Genomic DNA, 24,939 nt, shown 5'->3' with positions numbered 1-24,939 from the left:
CACTGGTTATAATGGATTTTGGCTAATAGTTCTTCAGGAATGGCCTTGTTGGTGCAGAAATGCTATTTTGTGCCTGTGTTGGCCTTTACACTGAAATGGGAACAAATCATGTGTTTTGTGACAGGCACTTTGTTACTGGCAGGCTAAGGATTACAATCTAAAACTGGTTCTTTTATGGAGACACTGGTTCATCCTTTTACGGTCATGATTCATAGGTTTGCATTAAGTTGCTTAGCAAAACAAAAAAAAAAAAAAAAAAAAAAAAAGTACAAAAACTGAAATGAGTGAAAAAGTAGCCAATGTCCACAGAAAAACTTTGAAAGACCTTCAGAATTAGTTTAAGCTAACTAATAACCCCAAACAAAAATAAAGTAAGGGCACTGCTTTTTTGGGGGAGGGGGCACAGTACTCCCATCTCACAACTAAAGTGTAAAGAATCACACTTGTGAGAGCTATCAATCTTTCCTTACATGCAACAGAATAAAGTAATGAGTATTTTTGAAAGATCCAAGTCAGTTTTAGTAATTTGACTTAAATTTTAACCCAAAGACTTTATTTAAAACATGGGTAAAACATTGGCGTGGCTGACTTATATAGCCAGAGCTTAAATATCAAACTACTAATATCCTACATTATTTATGACATTCATATATGTGTAATTTGAACATACTGTTCAGTAAGACTTCCAATGTAAATACCAGTGAAACTGCTTGAGGAATTCAGTGTCACAATAGTTTTAGACCTGATAGTGGGTGCCTAAGTATACCCTTTACATTTCTGACCATGTACAAGTAAACTCGCAGATAAACCAAAGTTAACCTCACTTGTATTATCTGTACAGTTTGGCAACCTTGAAAACACCCACACAGACACACACATAAAAGAAGGGTCTGAACAAATCACATTTAATGCCCTGGGCTTTATTGTCTTATTTTAGTGAGAGTTTTGTCACATTTTTTTAGTCTTTTCAGCCTCCAGGTGGGACAAGTAAACCTCAAGGATATATCCTGCCATTGGACTGGGCATTCAGATTCTGACAAAGACGAGAAGCACTACTAAGTAATGCTGCCTTTGTGCCTAACTCTTCATAGAAGAGAGAACATAAAATTCCCCAAAGGAAGGCACCCAATACTTGTGGTTTTTGGCCTTGCAGCCGTCTGGAGATTCTTTTTTCAAAGAAAAAAAAGAAAAGAAAAAAGAAATAAACAAAAAAAAGAACTTTAAGAAAAGGGAAGAGAGGAGAGAACAGATGCTTTCTCACAACTCTCTGCCCCTTCATTAGCATTTTTTGTTATTAAAAACTGGAATGACGAAACACGTACAGCGATTACTGTCCATTCACCTCCCTTATCACCTATGCATGAACAAGTAACAAACAAACAAAAGAATGAAGTCTTTCAATGAACGAAGGCTTACAATCAAGTTTACCACAAGAGAGAGAAAAAAAAATACAAAAATAACTGATTTTCTTTTACATAAAAATGTTTGTGGGATAAAACAAATACAAAAACGGGGGACTCCGCTTGCATGAAAATGAAGGACAACCCCATAAAGAACAAATAAAATATAAAAGCAGCATTGATATTCATCAAAACCATCAAAAAAAGAAAAAATACAATAGTGCTTAAATCAGAAGCGGCAGAAGCTTCTGGGAAGAGACTTCATCCCTGTTTTGTTACTTGTAATTGGGATAATGTTAATGGAAGCCCCCTGAAGAGAGGAGTGCCTCTCCATGAGGGAACCACACCACCTCCTCTTCAACCACCTCCTCCACCCACTTCTCCTGGCCTCCAGGTCTGTCTGTATGTATGTCACCACTGATTTTAACACGATCCACAGAGAGAAGCACGGGGAGCCAAAATAAATCTGTGTGTGTGTTTGTAGGGGGGGTGAGACCTGCTTTGTGTTCACAATATACAAAAATACCCAGGAGTCCGTAGCTACCTAACATTTACTACAGCACAGGAACCAACAAAAGGTACAGTGTACAAATAAAAATCAAAACAAAACAAAAATTAAAAAAACAAAACAAAGAAACTGTAAACACAGCACAATAAATAGATAAAAACAGCAGGCTCCGCACCATGCACATGATGTAATAAAACTCTTCTCTATACAACTCGCACGTCTCTCACACTCGCCACAAGTTACTTGGCTCACTTTTTTTTTTTCCTTTGACTCCCAAGTGCAAAACATCAAAAATGGACAGTTCTGTATTCAAGTAGTATATATACACTGGGTGGTGGGGAGGATATTACAAATATGAAGTTACTGTACAGATACTAACTTTGCCATATTCATAATTTACAGGTGTCAATATTTTACTTTTAACAGTAACAAAAAAAAAACCAAAAGGGAAGAAAGAAAAGGTTTAAAAAGTATGAGAGAGATGAGAATTGCGAGCGGCCGCGGCCACACGTCCCGTCTGCGAGTCCGAGTCCTGCCGTCCCTTTTGCATTCCCGATGCTACGATGCACAGCACCTAAAGAGCGGACTCTTTGCTGCACCGCTACTACGTCACCTCCATGGCCACTGTGTTGTCTGCTATATTGTTCAGTGCTGGCTTCTCTTCATCGTGATTTTCCCTGTGGAGACAAAGAAAAACATTAATCCCTGCTGTTCTTCAAACTTTTCTCCCACACACTTTATGTGCCACTTGTGGCTTGCTGGCAGTTATTTTGGTCATATCTGCCAGGTCCAGCTGACTACTTAAACCAGGGATTGTGTCTCGTAATGCAAAAACTTTAGCGCTTATCTCGAAACAAACATGATATAAAAGTAAATCTGAGACTTCTGCAACACTGACAATCTCACAATAAAGTCTCTTGTGAGTTGTTTTGTACAGTCTGTGTAATATGTGATGACTGAATGAATACATATCAAAATATCTCTTCCTCTATGCATGTTTATGTTTCTTCAATTCAGGTAGGTTTATGTTGTGTCTGGGCAGCTTTGGTTCTGCTGTAAATTAATTAAAGATTGTGACAGTGTGAAGTCAGTCAAAACAACAACAACAAAATGAACAGAACGCAATGCCACAAAGTGTAATGATGCTGAAATCCTTTAACTCTGAAAGGGTGTGTACAGGCAGGACGGAAGGAAGTGATGTGGCAACTACGCCAATAAAACAACAGGGGGGAACAAAATATTTTAAAAAAAAATTGTAACTCCGACTCGAGTTTTGAACTGAAGCAACGAATAGTGCTGACTGATATTACAAATGTGACCAACTGTCATCTATGTAGTTATCAGCAGCGAGTTTTACTCAGATTGATCCAATATGCAACCTCTGAGTGCCAAATCTGCCTAATATTTCAAGAAGTCTGTCCAGCTGCCTATCTGATGATATTTAGATCAGCAATTGTCATATTTTGGCTAAAGATTCTCTGGGCTCTGTTACCAGTGTTTCCCCAGTCAGTGCTGGGGAAACGCTGGTATTTTCTTGTGTATTGGAGATGACTGGACACGTGTAAGCCTCATTAGTCAATATGCAGTTAAGGCAAGGGGCCTGTTAATGTCACTTCATGTCCTGAACAAAATTAAATTCCCCTGAATGGAAAGTCAAAACCTCTTTCATGGGGGCTAAAAAGAACTGAGCATGAGCATGTAGGGATAAACCCTTACCCTAACCCAGGAGTTCTCAAGCTTTGAGGGACCAACAGATGGGGGATGACAAAAAAATTGAATGGAGAAAAATTTCTTGGGGAATTAAACATGACATACTACTGCACTGAGGTCTTTTTTTCTTCTTCTTTAAAAAAATAAAAATAAAACTCAGCTTGAGTGAGGAAATAATTTGTTGGGGTGGGGCGTAAAAATGTTTTGCTTCTGAAGGGGTTAGGTCAGGGCAGCATGAGAGTTACTGCCCTGACCTAAACTCTCCTTTTCTTCAAGTGTTAGCACTTAATTAGGCTTTTGAAATTGTGTGAAAAAAAGACGTTGAACTAAATGTAATCACAAAACTAAAAATGGTTCTCATAAAGATAGCTGGACGTGGTTGTATTTTAATTGATTTTTTTGGCTTCGGTTTCCTGTTTACACATGACAGCAACCCAAACCCATACATGACTGCCACAATCTCACACAGTGATCATATTCAACAAGTGTATCTTTCTTTATGGAGGCATGTGGGACATTTGTCCAATGGTTCTTATAGGGCACAGCGTAAGTACAGTACATATAACAGAACTTAGCAATTTCATGCTTACTCAGCATTATCCCAGTTCCCTTAAGCTTAACAATAAAGATTAGTAAAAAACAAACTTATATTTACCTGCCACACATTAGAAATGCTGAGCAAAGCCTCACCTGGAGCTCATGTCCATGGATGTTGCTCCAGATACTTTGGGGATCTGCAAGTTGGTGGTGGTGGACAGCTTTAAGGCAGAGGATGGCACATTGCCAAGGGTCCGGGGGATGTGGCGTGCAGCCAGGCTGGCGGCCGACGACACGCCCAGACAGATGTTGTTCCCGAGGAGGACCTGAGTGGTGGCAGGGGTGGCACTGGCAGCGCTGCACCCCAGGAGCCCCAGTGCCGCTGCTGCATGAGCGCCGGGGTTGGAGTTGAGGGAGGTGGGGACGGCATTTGCGGGCGAAGGGGTGGCCGAGTTGGAGGAAGGTTGGAGGAAAGTGGGGGCTGCGGTGGTGGTAGTGTGCGTCGTCTGGTTGGTCTGGTGATGGGCTGCGGTTGTGCTGGATAGGTGCAAACCTTTGAAAACACCTGGTGGATGAAGAAAAGGTCTCATGAATGCAAATGATAACAGCTAATGTAGTCAGGCAGCCACACAAACCTGGAGCTATAAAGTTCCCTGTGCAATGGCAAAATACCATTTTTGGATCAGAGGTGCACCTGCACAATCTAATGCAACCCTAACCAACAGTGCTGCAATAACTTCCATCTCTCTGAAGCTTATGTTAAGTTTGTTGACACTGTCAGAGGTGCTGATGCAACACTATGGTAATTGTGAGGCTGTTGGCAGCGTTATTTTTTTGTTGTTGTCGTTTGCTTTTTTTTGGGCTTGTTTTTTCTCCCCAGCCTCTGAGGTGACATGAATGCACAATCTAAACCAAGTATTTCCAAAAATTGAGCCCTAAAGACATTACTTTAAATTGGTCTCTCCAACTATTATGTATCCTAGAAATTGTCCCTCAGATCTTTGGCTCATGCTCCTTTTTTTTTTTTTTTTTTTTTTTGTCCCATTTGGATCTTTAGCCATCAGAATTGTTGTCTTAAGGCCAAGGCTCATGCTCCTTTTAACATAAAGATATATGCACATAGCGACTACATATTTGCGTCACTCACCTGCACCTGGGAGGATCCCATTGACTCCACTCGTGACTACCGGTACTGGGTCCTCTTTGGACTTACAAGCCAGCAGCTGATCCGTGGTGACGAGGGCTGAAGCAGCAAACTGGGCGCTGGCCTGGTCTAATGTCTTGGATATGAGCGCCTGGAAACCAGAGGCATGTAGAAAAAAGAAAACGTGGGTCTGTGCCAAATGCTTGACTCCTGTGTTAAAATGTATGAAACTGCTGAAACAACTGAGCTCAGCACTTTTGTGGCCAAATCAGCTAAGGGCATTAATGCTGCTCGTGGGAATGAGGATGTGTCCCACTTCCTAAGGATGAGGGAAGTGACCTTCAGCTGTAAATCAGTGGGAGAAGTCTGGCTCATTTAGTTTGACTACTTGGCCAGAAAAGCACATTTTAAATGTGCCACTTGGTTGCAGAGAATGACACAAGTGTTGAGAATCATCCCAGCAATTCTGGACAGAATATTACACTTCTGTGGTAATACCACCTCCTCCTAATCCCGTTGCCTTCTTAATACTGGACAGCTACCCGAGTCTACTACAATAAAAAGGTACAGAAAGGGTACACACTGACCTGTGTGTTGGTAGTTGTAGGAACAATATTGGCTTGTTGCTGCTGCTGTTCGCTCTGCTCCAGCTGCTGTTTCTGCATGAGGGCCAGCTGCTCCTGGTGCTGCTGGTACTGCTCAGCCGTGAACACTGTGTGAGAGAAAAGGCAAGGGTGAAAAACAGGATGGGGGAAATGCGCTTTTTCGCTTCAACATTCCTTGGATTGGCTTCTACACAGCAGTAAAGACTGCAGGACTGTTAAGGGTGTGTGTTTATGCTCCAGCTGTCAGCAAGCAGATTATGGTTGTTAAATCAATTCCCAGATAAAAATTGATCCTGAAAATGCTTACTATTGGATTATTTACTCATTTGTGACAGTATTGATACCAACAGTGCTGTCTTTGCCTCCTCCAGCTTACACACAACTTCAGCTAACACTGCTGCCGACAGGCAGGCACACAGTCCCCCTTCACTAGCAACTGCAGTAGTTCGCCTTTACAATGCTAAACAACACAAGAGGTCACTACTCCTGTTTCAACTCCTTTTAATGAACACTTATCCATAATATTAACCCTGGCTGGTGCATACATACAAGGTAGCCACTTTTAGTAGCTACCCAACAGTAACACACCCAGCTTCTGGGAGTCACAAGCTAGTGTACTCCTGGTGCCTGTTAAAGGCTCAGATAATTGGCAGAGCTGCGACAGGAAGCTCATCTGGCATAAAAATCAGTGACAAATTAAACATGTGGATTAATGTGCTCTGTCAGCCTTTGTGGAAATAATTTGTTATGATAGCAACAAGCAGATAAAGCAAATTTAAAACAGCTAACTATAGGTGCTATGCAGCAAGAGCCATCAGTTTGTCCATTTGTAAAGTTAATAGATGGTTAATTTAGCAGCATACCATAGTTTTATTTAAAGACTGTGGTTTCTCTTAAAGTCCCAGATTAAAGCTGTGAAATTTCTAGCATCAGTCAGAAAAAGGGGCCGCCAATAACGGTCCTTTATCAAGCCACTTCATCAACATGCTTAAAGATGAAGAAAGCTAATCTTTTCAGCTGCTTCCAACGACCAACACGTTGTTTTACATAGAAATGAAGGTGCTGAAGTAAGAACAAGCTGAAACAACACATTTCTAAGCAGATGTTGGGTTTAGCGTAATTTTTTAATCTGGCTGATTTCTTTGGCTGCTGATAGCATGCAGGCATGTCAAAAGAGGGAAATAGTGTTTGGTTTACTACATTTAAAAAAAAAAAAATCTTTAGATACTTCATATAACATTATTAATAAAGTAACTAAAACATGATTCCATATTGTTACAATTCAAGCTACTCCCGCCTTTTTAGCAGACAAAAGAAAAACGTAGGCGGCCAGTAAACCCGATCTGCTGGTCGAATTCATCTGCTCAATGAATTTAAAATAAATTACATATACATGCAGCATTTATTTATTTCAAAATCATTTAAGAATGATTGTTAATACAAGCAGTTACAGACACAACTTGGCTTTCTGCAGATGTATATAAAATGTAGTTCCTTTGGGGGGCTTTTAGAGAGAACAATCCAAAGGTTTGGTTGGTGTAGGCGTCTTGCCACAGGGTACAGAAAAATGTATAATAAGCTAGAAAGACCAGTTTGAAGGCCTCTCAAACACAGTCACACAGTGGTTTATGCTCAGGGGGCATGACTGTACATTTCAAACCTGTATATGCACAGTGATATAAGGTTCATGCTAGCAGGGCTTGTGGCCACTTCGTGAGCTTGCACATGTTGGAGAGCTCAACAGTGTACGACACTGCACTGTGACCAAGAAGGTGTCAAGCTAGGACAAGAATAACAATAGCAAACAGGGATATATTTCATGTTTTCATACATAGTTTGTTTTACACTGTATTGTAAACAGTAGAGCAGGGCGATATGGCCAAAAATATTTATCACGATATATATTTGAAAATTTGCGATAACGATATAACTGACGATATAATTGATGCGAGACAAAATGCAACTCCACAACATTACTAGCGCAAAAAGACAACCTTCCATTTATTTTCACTTAAACAAGAAGCTGGTTTTTATGTACATTAAAGCTTTATAAAAATGTAACAGTGCAAATGCAAATTCCTTGCTGAAAGTTTAACCAAAAGGCATTTCCAGTAGAAATGGGCTGACATATACTGAGCATAACCATGTATAATATCCACTGAAATTAAAAAGGTGCTTTGCAACATTAAACTGTAGTGTGCAGTACGTATTTTTCAGACCATAAGGTGCACAGGATTATAAGGCACATTAAGCGAAACAAAGCAGTCAGATAAATCAAACTTTATTAAACTCATTCTTCTTGCTTCCTCCACTTCTGTACCATTGATTCATTAATGTTGAATTCTCTGGCAGCTGATCTATTCCCATGTTGTTGCAGTATATTAATGACTAACCTTGTATTGTGGATGGATTATCTCAGTTGTTCTCCTGACTGAAGTTTGGTCCGTTTACAGCATCCTGCCATGCGATTGCATTTGTCTCTAACTATCAGGAACCTTAACGTTAACTTTTATAAGTGGAAAAGTGTTAGTGTTCGTCCTCCAGCTTCACTGTTTATGTTATGCTAACATAGCTGTGTCGCTAGCGATCACGTAGCACATCATTATATATCAGCTAGCCCAACTTCAGTAACCCCACAAACGTCACTGCTTTTTAGTTTTCTGTCTTCATTTATGTTGGAAGTGATAGCAGAGGTGTACGTTTGAATTTTTTCAGAAATCTCTCAGTCAGAACGTGCTATATCATGCTTAGGTAACTAGCGAAACTAGCGAGCTAACTTCCGCTAGCTTCCTGCTAACTTCTAACTCCGTTAAATGTAATAACTTTTGTTTTCATGGATGCCTGGAAGTTAAACTTCATAGTTACACCTGGTAAAGCAGCAATGCTGATCGTTTTATTAAAGATGAAAGAATTTAGACAGTTTTTAACTCTCAGTGATGCTGCAGTGTTCGTTTGACCTGAAAAAGACGGAGTTTAGGACCCAGATTACTCCCAGATTTAAGAGCATCTTAGTCCGACAAACACGGCAATAACGACGGCCGCTTGCATGTTCTGCAAAAAAAATGTGCTTTGTCGTGTATCTGACGGACAAACACCAAACCAGTTCCACATCACTGAAGTTGCACCATTTTTACAAACCAATTCTGGTTCATCTGTTTCACTCAACAATCGGCCATGTGCGTATGAAAACAAAGGCACTGCGCATGCGCGTTTTACTCATATTCTATCGCGATATTTCATTTTCCTATCGTTGCCTAACATTATACCGGTATTACCGTGAACGGTATAATATGGCCCAGCCCTAGTAAACAGCAAAATCTCTATTCATGTTTAAACTATGGCTCAATGATTTGAAAGAATGAGCTCAAATGCTTAATAAGAGAAGACAACCCCCCCCCCCCAAAAAAATGTAGTTTACAGTTATTATCTGAAGCTAAATAGCTTCTCAGATATCCACCAATTACAGGCTATCCAATTACATGACTGCCACCTCATGACTCCATGCTGTGGACATGCACACAATCAACATCATTTCATTTCAAGTTTTTCAAAGGTGGCAGCAAAGGCTGGGCAAAAAATACATTTTAATTAAAAATAAGATTTTGTTTTTGAACAATTGAAAAAAAAAAAAAAAAAAAAAGCTGAATTTTTGGTATAAATGTTCACTACTTGCTTTTAGGAAGTTTGTCCTATAAAATAGTGTGTCTTTGCCCCTCTCTGAAAACCCTAACTCAACTATTTAGTTAATTTTGGGTCAATAAAATGATTCATAGATCAGCTAGACCATAGGTGTCAAACTCTGGCCCGCGGGCCAAATTTGGCCCGCAGCCTAATTACAGTTGGCCCGCAAAGCCATACCAAATTACTATTAGAGCTGGCCTACTGGTATTATACAGCTAATATATATATTGTTTAGTATTAAGCTTTGCTTGTTCCATATTCAGTTTTTCAGCAAAACGTGTTTGAGTCCATAAGAAAAGATTCATTCTTATATCTGGAGGAATAAATATATTTCAATAAATATTAACATTAGCCCGTGACTTTGTTCCAGTTTTGAATTTTGGCCCACTGTGTATTTGAGTTTGACACCCCTGAGCTAGACTAACAGGTGCCCTCATGCCCTTGCTTGGTCAGGAACCAGCTCCTTACCAGATAACCTTGTGCGCCCCACCTCCCCAACGTCTGTATTTTATCCATTTATTTCACTCTCCCTTAACCACTCATCCTACTCAGGGTCACAAAGAAGCTGGAGCCTATCCCAGTCACAGGGTGAGGGAGGCTACACCCTGCAGGGGATACCAGACTTATTTTAAATTAAAATTATATTTAAAATATAAAGAAATTTGGTTCTTTCTTTATTTACTAAAGGGACAGCCACAGTAGATGGATCCACATGTTTAGTTTGGCACAGATTTTACACTGGATGACCTTTCTGACGCAACACTCCCATTTATCCGGGCTTTTGACCGACAATATGAGCACACAAGCCCCATGAATTTGTGTCTCCTCTTAAACTGAGGATTTTTTGCAATGTATGACGCTTAATGTCTGAACAAATCTGCTTGGGCCAAATTCTTACATGTCAGCTCATTCTGACACAGCTGCCAGACAACCACTTATTTCCTACACCAAAGTATTGCAGGACTGCACTGCTCCTCACAGCTTTCAGCTGACTAAACTTTACATGTTGCTTATCTAAAATGTCCCATCACAGAGAGAGGTGGAGTATCTGTCTGAGTTGACCGTACTTGTTTACAGCATCCTTTACAGATATAAGCACTGTCAGGAGCTGTGAGGGCTGAACAGCAAAACAGTGAACTGGTGATAGTGAGTAAGTAACCTGGCAGTCTCATTGCTTTCCTTTTTTGTAAAGGCAGACGAAATGTTGAGAAGACATGGAGGAAAAATTGGTTTCATCTGTGCTTAATTTTTGTCGTTACACAATAAATCAATAAGAGTTTCCTCTTTAACTTGCCAGTACTGTCAAACAAATAAGTGTAAACTAAGTCAAGCCAGGCTTCTGGTAAATTCATATCCTCTTTAACCCTTTAAGACCTACCATAGAACCAAGTCCGCCAGAGCTTATATTATATTTTTACATGCTGTGGAGCCATTTTTGGGAGCATTTCAAGTTGCTATACATCAATACAACCATTATAGCCCAAACTTTAATAATATGTCTGCATTAGGTGCATAGTAATTACATAAATTGCAAAAAAGTGCAATAAACTACAAAAAAATTGAAAATTGTTTTTGTTTTTTTAACATATATTTCTAGTTAGAGAAATTTAAGAGGCTCATCCCTCAAAACTGTAAATACAAAAAAGTTGCACAAACTAGTTTCCCACCACAGGAAATTTATTTTGAGTGTCTTCATAGTTTTATTTTTGAAATACACCAATTTTTATATACTGCAGGAAAAACGAAAATAAATATTATAGTGCAAATTTGCAAAATAACAGCATATGCATCAAAATAAACTATTTCCAGCAGTGCAATATGAGTCCTAAGCATCCCAGAAACGACACAGAAAGTCATAAACTCAAACATAACTTTTTAAAACACAAGTATAGGCTCATAAGGCCCCGATCGTAAAAAAACTACATTTCCGCAAAATGACGTCACTTCCGGTTTCGGCCAGGTCATGCGGTCATGTGATAGTTCGCGCTGATGGACGTAGGAAGTGTTACAAACAGCTGATCGGATCGGCGAAGCGTGTTTCTGGAATATCATGTTTTTGTTGCTGCAAGTGATTTTTATGCAGTTTTTGCAAAGCTATATGTGGAAGGAAACTGTGACCTAGGACAAGCTGATAGCATAAGATGTAAGTACAACTCCTCCGGTTTCATATGCAAAAAAAATTATTGCACTAGCTTACGTGGTTGCAGTGCTACCGGGATTTAAAAATAGTTACGCAAAATGGAGCGTGCCCGCTCCGATCGCCTGTAAAGGGTTAAATTGTTACCCAGTCTCTGAAATCACCACCCTGTTTTCCTATCTCCAGCATTGATTCACTTCACAGGATATTCCAAATCTGTTTAGAAAAAGCCATGTTCTAAGTGAATCCCCCAAGCTAGGGGAACATATCATTTTATGTATGAAAAGGAAAGGGGGAACGAAAGTACAAAGTTTGTGATTTTACTAGGCATGAGCAGCGCAATCTACCTTTAAGGTGCCTCATCAAAAAATGTTACACAGGTCACATGCCAAAATAAATGCCAACACCATTATTGTTGCATTATGCGTGGATAAACCTAACTGCACTGCTCCATGTGCAACCCAGAAAAACAATTCTGCAGGATGTGTTTTTGTAAACACAAGATGAGCTGAAAACTGACAAAATCAAGAAGCAATAAGAAAACAATCATAAAGTACAGCACGGTGCTCTACAAACCCCACTCCAAACAAGTCTCCAGATTCTTAGAAGATGACTGAACACCCATAATTAAAGCAGCTGTAAAATTAACTGAAAACAAAACTGTATTTCTTCGTGTGTGTGTGTGTGTGTGTGTGTGTGTGTGTGTGTGTGTGTGTGTGTGTGTGTGTGTGTAAGTAAAATACAAAATGATGTGTTTATAGTTGTGACATGGAGCTAGCAGTGGCTGCACACTCCTGATGCCATAATAAACTTCGTTTGAGCACAGAATGCGTTTATAGAACTGTTGGGACATAGCGTAAAACTTCAAAACACTTTAAAAAAAAAAAAAAAAAAAAAAAAAAAAAAAAAAAAAAGTTTGATCATTGGCAAAAAAAACCAAACAAACAAAAAAAATCAATAGCAACATTGTGTAATGCACACCAAAAGACAAAAAATAAATAAATCTCTGGATGCAGCAGCCAAAGCTGGAAACTAACGCAGGTTCTGTAGTGAAAAATCTATTCCTGGACCTCTCTGAAAACCACTGTCAGTGAACACAGTGGATCACTGAACGCAACTGAAATGTTTACCATGCAAAGAAAAACAAAGCATAGATGTACAACAGTCTCCAATAGGCCCTAGTTCATTTTAAGTAAGACTAAGGTTTAAAAAGGAAAACTGTCTGCATAAAAACTGGACACTGAATGGCCCACGAGATCTGTTATTATTCCACAGTCCAAAATTTCAGTAATGAAGTTACATGACAGCATAGCACTGTATCTACACCAGCATTTGATAACACTCTGCTTTCAAAACTAGAAGAATTGGTTTTCTCATTTCAGCGCCCTCCAAGCAAGCACTGTTTAAAGATGAGGTGATCCTCAGTGGTACCAAGGCTCCAAAACCAACATTTTACTGTTTTTTAAAAAATTTGATGCCAGCAACACATTTCCGAAAACAAAATTTGCCTGTACATTTTATGTGCTGGCCTATTTCCAATTAAAGATTGTCTTACAAATGTATATTTTACTCAGATGAACCAATTTCTTCGAACACACAATTCAGTGTTTTACCATCTTCCACTCAGAGCTATGACAATAAACACAAAGTGAAAACAGCCTTCCCAGAGAGTCCCACATTTGGGATTTAAACCTTTCAGTATACTTTTTTTATAGCCATGTAGACAACTAATGTTATTTAACTGGATGCGTAGGGACACTTGTGACTGAGTAATGTAAACCTATCCCTAAAAATAATAACCAGCATGGTAGAATAAACAAGTGACTTACCATTTACAGGAGTGGTGGCTGGCCCAATGCGATTCTGGGCGCTGGCTCCTCCAGACAGGGTTCGGTTTAGTCCCGACACAGTCCAGCTAAAATCCCTAAATCCTCTGCGTGACAAATCTCCACCCAAAGGGTGATGAGATAGCGTCCGTGGTCTGAAGTGCCTCCAGCGGCAAGATTTAATGTTCAAAAGAATCTGGCTGAGGTCCTTCGGTTTTAATGACGACAGGGGTGATGAAGATGGGGGAAGGTGGAAGGAGCTGGCTGGGTCCGAGGTATTGGTTTCTGAGGTACTGGCGTTGGAGATGTGGAGCGGAGAGCTTGGAAGTGGTGAGGCGAGTGGTTCGGGCTCTGGGTCAGAGTCCAGGCTCTGGCAGATGTTGTCTACATCTGTGTGCGCTCTGTCCAACAAGATCCTAAAACATCAACATGTTACGTGAGCTTTTTACTACCAGTCATTAAAGGTCTGTTTACATGAAAAACATGCTTTAGTCATTAACAGCACAACATCAAGGTCCTACGATAATGACTGCACTGAGTGAAGCATTTCCCTGTGAAACAATAAAAATGTTCACTGGAGAGGACCTCATATAGTGGGCTATTTCATGAGAAAAACAGAATACTTTTGTAATGACATAAGTCTAGCTTATTACTTCATAGGTTCAGCTGGGTAATATTTAGCAAAAACTGAGACAACTGCTGTTAGAAGTACAGCCTTATCACTCAAACTGCAAGGCCATGTTCTAGCCCTAGTAAAAAACATACAGAGACATTTTAAGATGTTATAATATTTAAAATTGTGCTTGAAATGTCAGAAAACAACCCAAAACATAATGCACTGAAGCACAGTACTACAATTTATACGCATGTCTTACAGGTTTTAGTTAAGAGTTTATTTTTTTAAATAACACTTTATTTGAAGTTTAAGACCAACTTGCAGTTAAAATACACATTAAAACTGAACATAATCAAATCAGTTCTTTGTGTTTTTAATGTATAGTTAAAAAGTGAATGAAAACATTTGAGACCATTCCAACTTTAAAACAATTTAACACCTTTAAAGAGTGTTTGTTACAAAATATCTTCTTAAAAAAAACAAAACTTTATCAACCTACACACATCCTCTTAAACAAAACAAGGCAAACAACTGAACCGTCACTGACATTACAAACCCCACAGCCACACTATTGTTAACCCACTTTCCATGCTTCCTAACACGATCAAGTATTACCATAGTACATTATACTGAAAAGATGTTTCAATTCAGAGCTAGAGGAATCCTTCAATCTCCCTTGGGGAAGTTGATAAGGTCACTGCAGACACAAACAGAACATTGCTTATCTCATGTGTGCCCGGGGAGCAGATACTGTGTGACCCTCGTTTGGTCTCTTTCACACCTGGCACTGAGGAAGCTGCTACCCAGCTCGGTGTATTTAACTGTCTGTGTAAATACTGAGGAGATATCAGAAAAGGCTGCAGGGCACATTTAAGTTTTGTTTTTTAAACTAAACACATGCTACAGTGACAGGTAAATCCTAAAATGGGACTGTCATGTTCATTTCACCTGCCAGCTTGATATTTATAATAAAATGTGCCTGCCAAACGGTCGCTGGTAACCTGCCAAAGAGTTGGAATGGTAAACAACCTTGGCAGTGACAGCTAACACTTGGCTCAATTTCCTCTGCTCCATTTGATACTGGCAACATTCCTAAACACATTTCATATTTAATTTCTCCAGAATTTGGAGAAGTTGGTACATCATGAAAACCATGAATAGTAATACCTTCGTGTCACCCTTATTGTTCTTCATGTCAGCAACAAGGGATGAAGTGCTTCGCAAAAATAATTAAAGAAATAACACTGTTTTTTTCTTTTTTGTTAGAGTGGGGTGGGGCGGGTTGATTTACCCAAATGATCAACACATGCATGACCCTCAAAGGCTCTGTAACAAACAGCCAGACTGAACTCACCTGCCGCCTCTGGCCACACGGCGCCTTGACAAACCTATGCAGCGCCTTGGGATGTTCAGCGAGGTCAGACAGTAGCGGAAGCGTGGATCGCCGAGCCCACCATCTGATGGGCTTACCCAGGGCCAGCTGCCACTCTCGTCTGGACGATACTGAGGGAAGATAAAGGGGAAAAAAAACAAAAAACGATTAGATCTGAGAACAAACAGAAGTTGAAAATAAAACAGGTGATTTCATTATTGCATTGTTCTGTCCAGTAGAGTGTGGAAGAAAGAGCAGCCAGACTGGCCAGCCTGCTGTTGGCACTATAAATAGAAGCACGGGAGTCACAGGAGGGCACTCACAGCGTAGTACTGACAGCCGGCCTTCCTCCTGAACGCATAGCAGCCATCTGGGTCATTCTCTTCTTCTGCCTCTGAGGAACCTGAATGAATCTACACGACACAAAAAATGTAAGTAAAGGAAAAGCTAGGAACTTCAATTCATGCCCTCCTAAAGGGAAAATAAGAAATGTATTACTAGCCAAACATGGTTTTTACAGATGGAGCACACAATATCACTGCTTTCAACTTCTGTTCCATGTTTGTTCATGTATAATATTAGTCTCTGTAAAAATCCCACTGAAATTGCATCACAACCGAAGGGCTGGAACCAAATGTTACCTGTGAGAATGGTTCTTCATCTGAGCTGGGGAAATCATACTGGTTAAGGTCCTTGGGATTGAACACAGGGGGCCCTGAATGTTGAGGCGCTGACATAGGCAGGATTTTGGGTTTCTTTTCATATTTCCTTTTGGTTCGAACTGCCTCCGTCTTCTCAGGCTGTGAAGAAGGAAAGGAAATGAAAACATGTTTATACTGCAGTCTGTGTAATCAAGAACACTTTTTCATACGCGACACAATACTGCTGGCGGCAATTGAGTGTTGGTGGTCTATGCACAGGCACCTAGAGTGTGTGCAGAAACAACAGCAAGTAAAGAGAGGCATTGATATGCAGATGGTGGCACGTGCCAGATGCCGCTGCCTAGCCAGATGGCTGTCCTCCCCCTCCCTCCTAAATCTACCCCGTGCCACCTTTCACCCCCAAACTTCCCCAGTGGGACAACCCCTCCCTGTCTGAACACGATCCAACTTCTGCTAGGATTAGTAGGATTTCATTCAGTCCTTACACTCGGGGGACAAAGCAAACAGAGAGGCAGGGAGGCTACAGTGAAGAACGGCTGTGCCTAATCACTGTAAAAAATAAGGGTTGGAGTGACGAGGGAGGAGGGGTAGAGTTAAACTGAAAATGAACGTGTGTAAATAAAAGCAAAAGGTCAGCCAGCTGGTAAAGGGGAAGAGGAGGAGGCAGAAGATAAAAGAAGGGGAAATGGGTGTCTCATTGCAGGGCAAGGGGAGAGCTGGTGGACACTGGAGCTAATGAAGTTCCGATGACACTGAGGTCACAACTGTGCAAAGTAATTAAGTGCTATAATATGTAAACAAAGGGACGTTTAGCTTTATATCATTACATTTAACGGATAAACAGGATATTTATTGTGGTAAAACACTGTCCAACATTTGCTCCTGTGTGTTGTTAAGAACTGTTATACTATAATAAACTTAAGTACAAATTTGCAGTTTCTTATCCATAAGGGAAATTATTTTTAATAATTTAGACCTAGTTGTCATTTCGAACCATGCACCCTTTCAGAATGAAAATGCCAAGGTCTGATATGACTCAGTGTGCCAATACAGAGTACAGCATTAAGCAGCTTGAGTGAATTGACTCAACTAAAGGACGAATTCAAAGTCAATACAATTTCCCGTAGTTTGCTCATCATTCTGTATCCACACACACACACACACACACACACACACACACACACACACACGATGAACATGTCCTTACTTTCTTGTAGTCCTTCATGTCCAAGTGGTCCTGATGTCTGTACTGGTTACTGCTGGACAGGGGAATGATGGGGATGGTGTAAACAGGCTTCACCAGAGCCCGCTGTGCCAGTGCTTCTGCCATCACCTCACTACCAAAGTCTGGCAACACATTCCTGGTGGACACAGAGAGAAAGGCAAAATATGAGGAAAATCAAAGCAAAGAAGTTAACATTTTTAGTAGGGGTGCAACGATACACTAAATTCACGGTTCGGTTCGATACTTTGGTGTCACGGATCGATATTTTTTCGATACAAAAAATGTTGATGCCTTTTTAATTTGTAATTTATTAAAATTATAAATATATATTTTAACTCAAAAGTACAGTTTTTTAATTTAATGTTACTGAAACAACAATAATAAAAAAATTAATCTGATCGAGAAAAAATCGCTAGCTCCGGGACGTCGGGCTAGCGATATTGCAAACCCTGTATCTGATTGAGGAATCACTCATCTTTGGAAAAGAGAGTTTATTACAGAGAAATGGCTCTTTCCAAAATAAAAACTATACTATACGCTTCTTCTGGGCTATATTCTCAGCAGCATATTAAACATATCAGGTCCCCATAAGGAGAATCAGCCTAGGCAGAGTAGTCGAACGCAGATCCACTGAGCTCTCAACACAGACAGCATCGTCAGAAGAAAAGTTGATAAAATAAATAAAAACAATTTGTATTGTTCGATACATATGCATACAGAACCAAAAGCACTGTATCAAACGGTTCAATATCGATACGAGTATTGTTGCACCCCTAATTTTTAGTATTACAACTGCACTCCTGCCAACTTCAGCTTTATCAGCTCACACAGTAAGTATGAACAATTATTGGTAAAACAAAGCTCAATCAGATATTTGACAAAAGCCCATCTATAGCTGATCCAGTTTACTACACAATAAATCAGCAGCAGTGTATGAGTTGCCAGAAGGAGATAATGCATCAATAAAAAAGCTGGAAGTGTACAGGATACAAAGTAATAGTGCACTCAACTCCAGATCTGTGAAGATGGACAGAGTGCCCGGTTTTTACTGGCGATGACTTCTCTTTTTTTGCTGCATATTTGTTATAGAGGACGTTAACAGAAAAGTAATGGAGGGTTGGCTGCCTTAGAAATATAGAATGCTTCCGAGTTTCACAGTGAGGAGCAGAGTTTGTTTACTTAAGACTGGTATCGGATCAGAAATGAATAGTTGAATCAGTGCATCCCAACATGTCAGTTCAACAATAACATTAGACATAATAATACGAAATATTACACACTTAGGTTCAAGTTGTTTTTATTCGCTTCAGTTTTAAATATTGTAGATGACATACTGTCATGAAAACCGCTAGGGCTCTAACAGATGCATCTCCCACATAGTTTTAGTTGACTATATTAAGCTTGGAAATTTGTGTAAACTACTTCAATTTATCACTAACATTACCATGAATAATGTATAACTGCTAACATCATGCAACCACAGTTGAAACACAAAAGAACCTAAACTTCAATGCACAGTAAGGGCTTGAGACACACAAATGACAGACTGCACCCACCAGACATTACACCTGAGCCCCTCTACAGCAGCATAGCATCATAAAGTGACCGGGAAAAACTACCTACTGGGAACAGAGTGGTCCAGTCTGAGAGTGAGCACTAGCTGTGATGCGCAGGCAGAAACCAGGCCGGGATAACAAGAGGAAATTGAAATGTCACTACAAATCAAAAGCACTTCAAGGAGAAGGGTCCAATTTAAGCTCACGCTGACAGCTACTTTCAGAGTAAATTCATTCCATTCGGATGTCATGTTTAGATGGATTGCAAAGGCTCCACTGGGGGGTGGAGGGAGGACAATCCAAAATGGAGTTTGGAAAACACAAAGTTTATATTTTATAATACAGAGATACCCTGCCTCTCGCCCTATGACAGCTGGGATAGGCTCCAGCGCCCCCCGCGACCCTGAAAAGGATAAGCGGAAGCGAATGGATGGATGGAATACAGAGATAGAGTCCACTATACTGCTTAAAAGACTGGGGAAAGCAAAGCCTTGACCAGGACCCAGACATCACTGAGCTAATGTGGTCCAAACACTACTGAATAAACAAGGTGAACTTTGCATGGAAAAGTGCATTTAACTGTGACCCCAATTAACAGGAGCAGTGAAGCCTGGCCTTACAGAAAATATGTGGTTGACTTTTGTATGATCAGTCATGCAGACAAGCATTGTGCTGAATTTCAGACTTGGCAAGTAAACAACAGGCTAATCAAATATGAAGGTTCACCACATACACTGTCCAAAACACCACGCTGTTATCATCTCAGCTTCTTAAGATGTTATCAGAAAGCATTCCCAAAACAGGACAAGGGCACAGCCGTTAGCTATTACCCTGAATGACCCGCTTTTGAAAATGTCATCCAATCAGATAAGTGGGGCATGTGGTTTGAGAGTACAAGTGAAAAGGTCTCCTTTATAGCAACTACTTGTCTGACAAGGTGCAGTTTAGTCAACTTTCTTACCTCTTTTCCACAATTTCCAGTGTGAGGTGCAACAGTTCCCTCTTGCTCTTCTCTCTTCTTTTGATCATCTCTAAGATGGTGACAGCTCGACTCAAGTCCCTGCGCAGCTTCAGCATCTTCTCATATGAGGCCTCATCATTCTTTCGATTCTGAAAACAGAGCAGTGATGATTCAGTGTCAGAAATCTCAATTCCAATATTTTGCTTGTGAATACTGTATCAATACAGAAGCGTAGCTGCAATAGACAAAAGGTGATTAATCACAATGTTACTGCAATAGTCAGCAAATCACACAATCTAAAAAAAATATTTTTTAAACAGCAAAATAATGTCATATTGTGAGTTAAATATTGTGATAATCTCATTCCGTGAGGTGTCTGGTGGATGTCACCTTAAATTAGTTTCCATTTTAACTGAAAATCTTTAAAAAGGTTAAGGTATGGAAATATTCAACTGCTCATCTTTCATCTTAGGGGAACACTACTGTAGGGACAAAATATTTATCTGCCTCATCTGAACCACTTTAAAGCCAATATGTTTGGACTAGGGGTGCAACGATATTCGTATCGATATTGAACCGTTCGATACAGTGCTTTCGGTACGCATATGTATCGAACAATACAACATTTGTAATTTATTTTATCAACTTTCCTTCTGACGATGCTGTCTGTGTTGAGCGCTCAGTGAATCTGTGTTCGACTACTCCGCCTAGGCTGCACTGTCGAGCGCAGATCCACTGAGCGCTCAACACAGACAGCATAGTCAGAAGGAAGAGCGCAGGGCAAGCTAGCGAGACAGAAGTTAAGCTCTCCTTGCAACAGGCAAATTGAACGTCATTCAGATCTGGCGTTTGGAATTATTTTGGTTTTCATGTGACATATGACCCTGAAGGTAAGCGAGTCATGGACTAAAGTAAAACAGTATGTTGAATGTGCCATGCAATGCTCAATTACATTGGTGTGAACTAGTGTGTTAGCGCAGTTAGCTCGTTAACGTGTTGGCCGTCTAGCCCCATGCACGGAGTGATCGGCGGTAGCTCGTTAACGGAGATTTGCAGTGTTGTGGCGTTAAGGTCATTTCAACGAGATTAACCTGAAAGCACTAGCGGGAACACAACGAATATGACTGCACATTTACGCCGACATCATCCTAGTGCAAAGACAAAAACAACAAGCATGCTACTAACTTTAGCCGAGTCATTTAGACAGCTGTTAGCACATGATTCTCCTTATGCTGCTGAGAATATAGCCCAGAAGAAGCGGATAGTATAGCTTTTATTTTGGAAAGAGACATTTCTCTGTAATAAACTCTCTTTTCCAAAGATGAGTGATTCCTCAATCAGATACAGGGCTCGCAATATCGCTAGCCCGACGTCCCGGAGCTAGCGATTTTTTCAGTCGGGCTACCAAAATCTATCTCTTCCCTGCCCGTCGGGCTATTGTAGGAAAAATATATGTCAATGCTTTTGCATTCTTTCGGAAATGTAGCTGGGTAATTATGTCATTGGCATCGGTGAGCCACTGTCAATATGTGACATATTGAAGTCGCGTTTGAATTTGCGCTTGTTTTTTTGCTTTCACTTTGCAATCGCGTGAACTGTGTATAGAGAGCGACAGCACTGATCTGTGAGTGATGATAATTTGTGCACCAATTCCTCTGACATCGTCTTATTAATCGTTAGCTTACTATGCAAACATGACAAGTGAAATCTCCCGCAGCTTAAACATGTGAGAGGTTGACTGCGCAGAGAATCGCTGAGCTTATGTGAGTGCGCGTGTAAAAGCATTTCAGTTCTGCTGAGCCAAATAAGACAGGTCAGGGTGAAGAAGTGACAGCCAAAGAAAAGCTTACCACAAAACGGAGAAGTTATGACAAATCAGACTATAAGGCAAAAAGAAAGTGCAGCTTTATGGTTTCATGGACAAAATAATTTCTGTGGCTGCAATATGACGAGCTAAATAACCAGGGCTGCACATAAGTGGTCCGCAGGTGCGCATTCGCTGTCAAAATAAAAAACACGCACAAGGGTTAGGGTTAAATTTAAAAACTGTACTTTTGAGTTAAAATATATATTTATAATTTTAATAAATGACAAATTAAAAATGCATGAACATTTTTTTTGTATCGAAAAAATATCGAACTGTGACACCAAAGTATCGAACCGAACCGAACCGTGAATTTTGTGTATCGTTGCACCCCTAGTTTGGACCATACCAAAACCCATGGAAACTGCTTATATAATTACGTTGGTAAAAAGATAATACAAGGGTTCTAGGTTTTTATCTTCAAAAGTTGGATTGGTGAAGCCCCAGTAGAAATGTAGGTCAGCATAATTTATGTCCTTTAATTTGCCTTTATCTTACTCATTTTTGGCTAGAAAGTCCTACCTTCCTAGTTTGCATCTTCTCTGTCCGTCGGCGAAAGGCCACATAAGGGTCGCAGGTGCTAGAGCCATCCCTCTTCTCCTGCTTGACGCTGGGGATGAGGCAGCCACCCTTGCTGGTTTTCCTCTTCCGGCTCCAGTAGTCAAAGACCTCCTTGATCAGTTCATCGTCCTCCTTCAGCAGCAGTTTGGCTTCCTGTAGACTGACAAGCTACAGAGCAACACAGGCCAGACCAAGTTAGTGTAATGGCCTGAGCCACATCATTCTGGAAATAATTATTACACATAGCTGAGCACTTAAGTCCAGCTGGTTTAAACAAGCAGTCACTATGAACACACCAAGACACAACAAAACAAAGGCTTTAGATTTTAAGCAGTCACGCTGCCTTCAGGCACATCACATAAACTCATATTTTGTCTTTTTCAATGTCATGTGAAGTGCTTATTCGTCAATAAATAGTAACTTTTAAAGAAACCACTGACAAAGAGAATAACAGGCCTCTCAAATGACTAAAATACAAGTTAAACATAATGGAGTAATGCAAAAAGTGACTCAGAGTGTACATTTTATTCAGTGTAAAGTGAATAAAAAGACTGTGTGCATGCAAAGCAATACTTTCCCCACACAGGGTTACATATACCTGCTGTCCACTGCCTTTTTCCAGCCGGTCTATCATTTCTTCAAACTGCAGAGCAGTGATTTCCATTTTCTTCTTCAGCTTATTCACAAACGTCTCATCCTCTGAATCTAGGTCATAGTCTGGCTGCTCTGTATCCAAACTAAAAGCTGTGGGAAAAAAAGAAAAAGAAAAAAAAAGAGCTGGTTACTGGAGAGACAGATGCAGCCAAGAAAATATTTCAAAGACATTGCAGGAATGAGGCTGCTGAACTAAACAAAACATCACTTTTCTGAACAATACCAGCAGAGGCTGCAGTGTGTATCAAATTGATGAATCAATATTAGATAACTATGACACATTTCAGTCAGCAAAGCCTGGGCTTACAATACAGAGACTTTATAATTCACCATCATTTTGTATTTAGCAACAGTGCCTTTCAAGCAATGTCAATAACACAACCCATAGGATATGAACTGCTGAAGCCTTTATCTTCAGCCAACTGCAGCCGAACTATGCTCAAAAAATAAACAGCATTTTATCATAACAAAGCGCTGTGCTTCAGTTTAGTTGTGTGCTTTCACCCATTCAATAAGGCAACACTTTAGGACAAATATGAGATGTGAATGTAATCTACCATTTGAACATAAATATTGCCCCTGGCTTTGTATTTTTTTGGCCCTGCCAATCTGACATTGAGATTCTGCAGAAAATAAATTCAAAGTGGCTGTCACTACTGTGGCCCTCGGGTGAAAAAATAAGATGTTTACTGAACAGCCACTATCAGAGCCACTGTAATCAACACATTAACCTGTCAAAGCCAGTGGCATTTGGAAAAGCTTGCAGTGTTACCCTCACCGCCCCTACATTTAAAATGTTAAGATGACTGCCAAATTATGGTGAAAGTATCTGCAACAGCAGTCTCAAAGTTTGACATTTCACTAATGCGAACACAGGACATTTCATGGCTACAGTAAATGCCAAACAACAAGACTTAATCTTAAAGTTTTCTTAAGAAAAAAAAGCAACAACTATGTGTGTCAATATTATGTCCACATGAAAAAGCACTAACTTTCAGAAAACCGTCCAGAAAACAAAACATACAATATAAATACACATCTCTTAGAAAAGTGCTTCTAATTACTCACAGGTTTCTCATCAAAACCACAAACACTAAAATCTCTCAATCAGCAGGATAAACACCCTGAAGCCATCCGGTGCAGCCAAACGGCAACATCACCACATGCTCACAGACCACTAACACAGCTAAGAAGATAATCCACTTGCACGCAGCCTGCTACTCACGCTGTATGTGAATAAGCTGCTTTGGCATTTTGAACTCCCCGGGGTAGAGGGACTCGTAGTGCGTGATGTTGCACTCCGCCTCGGGGACGGGGATAACCATGTTGTCCCGCTTCTCGCCATATACCTGCTGCGCTGAGATGGCCCGCTGGAGATGGTGCTCCTGAAAGAGAGAAAGAAGCTGCTGTTTAGAAAAATATGCAAAGACTTCTGCAGTGATCAGTATCTTGATTTGTCAAGAGACATTTGTACACAAAGAATTATTAAAAAAAAAAAAGGAAAAAAAAGACTCCTGATCATTTCTTAAACCATCTTGTTTACAAGTTGACAAACTAAAAAAATCTTTTAATTACTTCAATACTCATTTTACACATCACCCCCCCCCCCCCATTTCATTCTGTTGTGCATCTGCATGTACGTACAACAGTGTGTAATGGAAACAATGACAATGAGTGATTTAGTTAAGACCAAAAGTTGTTTCATTATGAGGTGCATGATATCGTTTCGCTGTGCTTGCACAGGACTAATAACCATAAGCAGTCCAGATGTTAAAGAACGCCAAGTGCTTAAAGTATTGTACTTAACAGGATAATAAATGTGATCTGTGGCGTCAGACCTCTCACATTAAAGAGATTACAGCCTAAACCTCTCACTGGACGAGCTCCAGAGGAAGGTCTGCGAGGACAGAGCTGTGAAAT

At 40.2% G+C, this 24,939-nt stretch overlaps 1 protein-coding gene across 4 annotated transcripts in view; it reads right to left on the bottom strand.

Annotated features, from left to right (window-relative positions):
- Nucleotides 1–899: 899 nt before the first annotated feature.
- The window catches only part of LOC308385701 (enhancer of polycomb homolog 1-like), a 41,427-nt gene continuing 17,387 nt past the window's right edge, over nucleotides 900–24,939 (bottom strand). For 3 of the 4 annotated variants that reach the window (XM_080864814.1, XM_080864815.1, XM_080864812.1), the window contains 13 exons: nucleotides 24,245–24,404; nucleotides 22,964–23,109; nucleotides 22,327–22,533; nucleotides 19,941–20,089; nucleotides 17,406–17,559; nucleotides 16,178–16,336; nucleotides 15,860–15,949; nucleotides 15,519–15,667; nucleotides 13,552–13,964; nucleotides 5,887–6,011; nucleotides 5,303–5,450; nucleotides 4,309–4,720; nucleotides 900–2,585 (listed from right to left, as the gene is read on the bottom strand). In XM_080864814.1, coding sequence (XP_080720940.1) covers nucleotides 2,513–2,585; nucleotides 4,309–4,720; nucleotides 5,303–5,450; nucleotides 5,887–6,011; nucleotides 13,552–13,964; nucleotides 15,519–15,667; nucleotides 15,860–15,949; nucleotides 16,178–16,336; nucleotides 17,406–17,559; nucleotides 19,941–20,089; nucleotides 22,327–22,533; nucleotides 22,964–23,109; nucleotides 24,245–24,344 — 2,325 coding nt within the window. In that variant the 5' untranslated portion in view covers nucleotides 24,345–24,404 and the 3' untranslated portion in view covers nucleotides 900–2,512. Of the gene's footprint in view, nucleotides 2,586–4,273; nucleotides 4,721–5,302; nucleotides 5,451–5,886; nucleotides 6,012–13,551; nucleotides 13,965–15,518; nucleotides 15,668–15,859; nucleotides 15,950–16,177; nucleotides 16,337–17,405; nucleotides 17,560–19,940; nucleotides 20,090–22,326; nucleotides 22,534–22,963; nucleotides 23,110–24,244; nucleotides 24,405–24,939 lie in introns of all 4 variants that reach the window. The other variant, XM_080864813.1, reaches the window with a different exon arrangement.

This window comes from Rhamphochromis sp. 'chilingali' (genome assembly GCF_963969265.1).
Source record: "Rhamphochromis sp. 'chilingali' genome assembly, chromosome: 18".
Lineage (NCBI taxonomy): Eukaryota > Metazoa > Chordata > Actinopteri > Cichliformes > Cichlidae > Rhamphochromis > Rhamphochromis sp. 'chilingali'.
The sequence above is the reverse complement of the archived record's forward strand: the minus strand, read 5'-3'. Positions and strand labels throughout refer to the sequence as shown.